We start from the raw sequence: 6,777 nt of genomic DNA on the forward strand, positions 1-6,777 counted from the left end.
GTCAGTTGTCAGTATCAGAAAATCCTTGACTGTGAATTAGTGAATAAAAATAATTTTATATATTTATTTAATTACGTTTAAGCCGTATTGTGTTAATTTTACTGATTTTAAGGTAATCGTGTAAAGAAAATATAAAATAATCCACTGATGAATAATGGTAAGTAAGTAAGTTGTGTATTGAATCAAATTGGAGTGATCGAAAGTCGCCAAGAAAACAATTCACAAATTTTTGTATAAACACTAGCTGGAGCCGCAATTTCGTCCGAGTGTAATATTTGCTCTCCAACACAGAAACCATACAATTTTCAGAGACAATTGACAACTGTTATAATCACATTGCTACAGGAAAATAAGTCAATCATGCTTTGCCTTCAATAATATTATAGTAGAACAAGATTGCATGCAACAAATACTTTATAAAACTTGTGTTATAATAAATTGTTATTATTTCAGAATAGTAAATTACTGAATACTATAGCTAACGTTATAGACAACAAAGATGAAGTAAAAAAGCGAATAGAAAGTGGCAAAAACGCACTCCGCGATTTGCAAATTTGTGTTGATAATTGCCAAAGTCGTTTTGGAGGAAAATCTGAACTGGCTACAGAAGATGACATAAGGTTTAATTATTATTATTTATTTATTTCTTGTCTTTTGTTTAAAAGGTAAGGCTCATAACATAGAATTTCTAATTCTCATGCTTCACATTAATGATGGTTTTTTATTTGATTAACCTACCAGATCCCGCTGACCTTTGTGTTTAGGGCGGATGATAAGTGAAAATACACATTACAGGATTGGGATCAGGGTCTATGTAGATCAGAGAGATTTGTCTAGTTGGACAACATGAAGTGAGACAAGTAGTTGTTTAATTTGAGCTGCATGACTTCTACACTGAGTGGCAAATTTATGATGTAAATTATTGAAAAAGTACCTCATCAGTACAGTCATCATGATCATGTTTTTAATTCAAAATTATTTGGTGATGATCAGGAATAGATTAATAATAATTATGATAAGGTATTCTGATGAGGCAAACTAAAATGTTTTATAAATTTCTGGCTTTATACTTAGGAGTGCCTGATTTTTCTAAAATGTAATGTGACATGAAATGTTTTAGTAATATTTATTTACAGAATAGTAAATTTATGTGAAAAATGGGAAAAAATCCTCAGTCATGGACTAAAGACAAATCTTTCGAATTCAACTTTACAAAATTTTGTGTCTGCTGGTCTTAGCTTTACCTTTAACATAGTTAACATTGGTAAGTTTTTTATTTTTAATATTTGTTAAATATTAAAGTCTTTTATTAAAGTATAGCTTGCCTGTCTTTATATGTAACCAATCTTTTTGTTATTGGTACTTTTTAATCTAAATTGTAATGTCAAGTATTAGTCCATCAGACAGGTTATAAATCATATTTAGTATAAATGCTCATATATTGTAGGCAATTCATTATGGAGCTACAGTTGTCTACATTTAACAAAACACGAAAAAGAGAGGTTCAAAATCCTTTCCCATATAAACACTCCATTAGGGTACTTCAGAGCATTCCTTCGAGCCTCACTGAATGAAAGATCAATGGAAAGGTAAGTCCACTTTAAGTTACTACTTTTGATATTCTACCTACAGAGGTACGTTTATTAAATTTATTTTATTTTAAAAATCAGATACTTGCAAAGTTGGATATCCCATGGATTACTTGTAGAATATTATGATGAAGGGGCATTTCTCAGAAGTTTAGAATCAAGCTTACTTCCTGGTTTAGCTGCAGGTAATTTATCAAATAAATTATTATGGTGTGCTATGGTGTCATAAGTGCAGGTTTTTTTTAATCCACATTGTTTTTGTGTTGTAGCATTATCAACTGTTTTGTTTGCGTTATCAATTGACAGACCAGAACTGAACGAGTCACAACAGTTAAATTATGTAAATAAAGCAGAACTTGTGATACCACTGCCAACACCAGTAAAAACATCCACAAATTCTAAAAGAAAGCCCCTAAGACAGGTTATATCTTTTGATAAAGTTGAAAAAAATAATGACACAAAACTACAAAAATCTATTGAACCTGTAGAAAGTACAAGTGAATTTTCTTGGAATAGTGCACCTGCAACATGTCTTAACTCTCCAGATGCAAAGGTTGTTGTAAAAACTGTTTCTGTAAGTGAACCAACAAGTTCTGATTGTAAAAGTGGCATAAGACACTTCTTCCCTGACAGTGTTAAATCCATTGATAGCCCTTTGCAAATACTTTCAAAATTGTCAGAAAGTGCCAAGGAAATATTTTCAAGTTCACAGAGCAGTATAGATAAGAATAATTTTGTTAAAGATGATTTGTCAGATCTGAGTGTAAATTGTATAAAGATATCAGAAAGTGATAGTGAAGAAGTTGCTGGCAGCATTGACGGAAGCACATCCTGCTTAGAACTGTGCTTTACAGAAGATGAACATGATGATAAGAGTCTTAATTCTGTTTTGGAAAATAGAGAGAAAGATTTCATGAATCTCCAATTAATGTATAACCAATTTGAAGCCACAAGTAAAGAGAAAATACACAAGTTAGAAAAAGTTGTATTAGATTTAAGCAAGTGAGTTTTATTAAATTTCAGTTTAATTCAATTTTTGTCTAGAAAATTATGTTACAACATTATTTATTATTTTCAGAGAGAATGACAGGTTAAAGGATCAACTTAGAAGTTATATGTCAGCTGTAGAATTGGGTATTGCACTTAAAAGTAGCAATGGCCATGAGGAAGAAATTAATCAATATGAGAGAAAATTAGTGCAGGTAATAAAGCAAACATGCGCGAATATATTCAAATTACATTCAAAAATACATAGAATGTCACATTTACGGACTTGGTATGAACAAAAATTTAATTAAAATAATACAAAAAAAAATTTAAGCAAACAAGTTCTATGGAAAAACAGCAATTAATTTTGTGGCGGACAGGAGACGTACGAGAAGAACTGTACCAAAAATTAGTATTCAGTTGAAGAAATTTATAATTGGTTTTTATTTTAACAACTTTTTTTAGAAAAGCCTTTTTATAAGCTGTCCGTCCAGTTATTGTGTATTGTTCTGGCCTTAACAATAATGTAAACCTGTTAATTCTTTCTCGCTCAGTGATGGGTTCAAGGTTGCCAAGGCCCTTCGCTCTAAAACGTAGGCCTTTAAAAAATATTGGAGTTGTGTGGGAATAATAAATATCATAAGATTCTTTATAGATTATTATCTATATAGATTATTAGGTTATAGTTAGATATACTTGGTTTTAATAACATTGGACATTGATTAGGATGAAAATATGCAAAGACCGTCAAACAGGGTTTTTCTTTTATAATATGTTTATTTATAGGTGGCGGAGATGCACGCTGAACTAATGGAATTTAATCATCACTTACAAAAACGCTTGCAGGATTTAGAAAATTCTGGTTTAGAAATTTTAGAATTACCAGAATCCAATGTAAAAGCTCACATACCTAGTGCTTTTTTAGTTGGAAAAAAAACGCATTCGTATCATGTGTATCAGGTGCTGTATAATTGTTATTTATTCATTGATTTGTTTATTAAGTTAAGTTTTTATCATTTTTTATTTACATCTTCCAGATATTTCTTAAAATAGGACAAGAAGAATGGAATGTGTATCATAGATACGCAAAATTCTACGAACTACACACACAACTCAAAAAATGTCATCCAGACATCACCAATTACAAATTTCCGCCAAAGAAAACACTGCGAAAACGGGTAAGTAATTATCCACTTAATGCGATAGTAATTTTGAAAAAGGCCTGTAATCATATCGTGATGTAATAAAATATCCATATGCAGATCCGTCAAGGAAACATTTAAAACATCACTTGTGTTAGTTATTAAAATTATTTAGACTCTTAGTAACTTGAATGACCTCGTCAGTGGCGCTAATCTAAATCGCTTAGCGGCACGTCTTTGTAGGTAGGGTGGTAACTAGCCACGCCCGAGGCTCTCCATTGGACCAGACCAGTGTAAATTGTTTTTAAAAACATCATAAAGGTAATAAAACTTAAAATTTTGTTAAAAAATGATAGGTATACACAGTTTCAACAAAACACCATGACTAGCCATGACATTGGTCATGTTGGTTTTGTAGAAATTATGTCAATACACTACATACTCATCAAACGTTGACACTTTAATATCGATTTAGCACTCTCAAGCTATATTACCAGTGGCGTGCACCCGGTTTCTTACGGTAGGGTATGCATACAGCAGGAAAATTGCATAAAACGGCAAAAATCCTCCTGCTATACGAGATATATATAAATTTTAGGGTATGCAGTGCTTTTGTGCATATATGAAGTGCACGCCACTGTATATGACTATAGTATCTTAAGGCCGTATCTTTATATTCCTTATTCATTGCAAAAATGCATTGAGCCTACATGAAAAGAATAAATTTTTAATTGTTTGCTCTATAAAAACTTTTGAAACGTCAAGTCTGTCTGTTGGTTGTGTGTCTACCGAGAAGAACCCGACAAGAAACTCCGCAGTTGCTCTTTTCTATCATTAACAATTAACATTATGACGGCCGATTGGCGTAGTGGGCAGCGACCCTGCTTTCTAAGTCCAAGGCCGTGGGTTCGATTGCCACAACCGGAAAATGTTTGTGTGATGAACATGAATGATTTTCAGTGTCTGGGTGTTTATAAGTATAAATATTATAAGTATTTATGTATATTATTCTGCAGTCATCTTAGTACTCCTAACACAAGCTAAAGCTTACTTTGGGGCTAGATTGCGATTTGTGTATTGTCGTATTATATTTGTTTTATAAAGTTTTAACTTTAATTTTTTTCAATCTTGTGTGAGATGAAAGCGGAGCCGGATGCTGCCAAGTCAAGTCATTGAGAAATTCATTAATTGTACATAACTTATAAGGGCAAGAACTACTTTCATCCCTACTTCCCGTTAGTTGACTTTGGTCTGTGGGCCCTTTACAGGACGCCCAGCTGGTTGAACAGCGCCGCGCCGCGTTGCAGGCATACTTGCGACACGTGTTGCTCGTGCTGCCCGAGTTGCGCAACTGCACAACCAGGGCGCAGCTTGTCACGTTGCTGCCGTTCTTCGGGTAACGTATCAGTTGATAAACGACTAAGACACCGGGAGGTGCATCGTTCGAGTCCATGTAGGACTGCATTGTATGGAAAATGCACCCGTATTTATATCAAAATACCCACCAACTAAATGTCATGAACACAAGTTTAATTTTTTACCCACTTTATAAAATTACCGTAACACAGTTTAAAATATTCGTTTGCAATTATTTCCAATAGGCCTACTTTAAACAATCCCGCTCGGAGAAGACCGCCGGAGAGCTGGTGCTAACCGCTTTCAGCATTGTCAATGCTGAATGCATGTGTTGCACAATCTGAGACATCTCCAATATAAGTAATTTATTGTAAAATTGTATCCAATTTCCTTTCAATGAATTACTTATTTTATGTAGTCTAGTATATGACTATAATAATAAAGAAATCTAGATTTCATTACTTTTAAGAGATAAAGAAGCAGCTTGAACGAGACATGGCTGGTTTTTTTAAAGAATGTTTTTCGTGGGATACATTTTGTCCCGGACAAATACACAGTTCCAGAGCGAAAGCGTATTCACCTCAATACTGCTAAACCTTTTCACGCCTATGAATTTCTAACCTACTACGTTTACGTTAGAGCACGGGAGCGAAACCGCGTACAAATCTAATGAATAATATCTTGTTTCAGAATGTCGTCTACCACCAAAGACAATGGCGCAAGTCATACACTAACTCGTCAACAATCCAACGACTCTGTGTCAACGTTTAATGCACTGTGATTTTAGGACTCATAAAAGGTGCTAATTATGTTGTACACAAATCTCTTATCTAAACTAAATTGACAGCTCTTAAAATAGTACCATTTTTTTGCGCTATTTGCACTGTTCGTAAGCATCGTCGTTAGCTAAAAATGCCTACCGCGCTAGTGAAATTACTAAGGTTTTCCGGCCACATACAGAAAACTCTCTTACCATATTATGCAAAACTCAAATAGGTAATAAAGCCCCCTTTATTTTTAGACAGGTTAGTCATACGAGTTCTGTATAAAATAATAAGGAGCGATTTATATATGTCCTAAAAACTATGCTTATTTGCAGTGGCGTGCATAGAGGGTATGTATGTACACAGGGTATGCAAATGATATAAAATGAAGAAAATGTCGAGTACGTGTTTTTTTTTTTTTTATATAACTACCGGGAAAACGAGCAAGTGGGTCACCTGATGTTAAGTGATCACCGCCGCCCATAAACATCTGCAGCACCAGAGGAGCCACCGATGCGTTGCCCGCTTTTAAGGAATTTGTTTATCCGCCCCTTGAATAACCCTAGATTGTATCCTTGAATAACCCTAACGAGATATAAATACTTAAGGGTAGGCTTTTAATAACTCTTACAATGCTAATCCTTAAGTTTTTTATAACTCGGATTGGAGATTTTCTTCATTTTATATCATTTACATACCCCGTTCATACCCTCTATGCACGCCACTGCTTATTTGAATTACACCGCATCGTTAGCTAAGCTACGACATGTCAATGTCTGAACGACATTTTTTTGACTGTCTACAGATTTGTGTCCCAACAGATTTGGCATCGTAATCTATTTATTTTACTTTCGTAACATTATTTACTCATAAGCACCTTTAGATAACTACGTAAAGAGACCATATTAATATTTTAATATCTACGCAATAAAAACCTAG

At 33.8% G+C, this 6,777-nt stretch overlaps 1 protein-coding gene across 1 annotated transcript; it reads left to right on the plus strand.

Annotated features, from left to right (window-relative positions):
* Positions 1-65: 65 nt before the first annotated feature.
* Positions 66-6,209, plus strand: LOC120624778 (sorting nexin-29-like). Its single transcript, XM_039891508.1, has 11 exons — positions 66-157; positions 454-620; positions 1,137-1,264; positions 1,448-1,589; positions 1,671-1,774; positions 1,859-2,591; positions 2,668-2,791; positions 3,363-3,536; positions 3,614-3,754; positions 4,987-5,114; positions 5,765-6,209. The coding sequence occupies exons 1-11, from the start codon at positions 155-157 to the stop codon at positions 5,853-5,855; spliced, it is 1,935 nt and encodes a 644-aa protein (XP_039747442.1). The 5' UTR covers positions 66-154; the 3' UTR covers positions 5,856-6,209.
* The last annotated feature ends 568 nt before the right edge of the window (positions 6,210-6,777 follow it).

This window comes from Pararge aegeria, chromosome 6 (assembly GCF_905163445.1).
Source record: "Pararge aegeria chromosome 6, ilParAegt1.1, whole genome shotgun sequence".
Taxonomy (NCBI): domain Eukaryota; kingdom Metazoa; phylum Arthropoda; class Insecta; order Lepidoptera; family Nymphalidae; genus Pararge; species Pararge aegeria.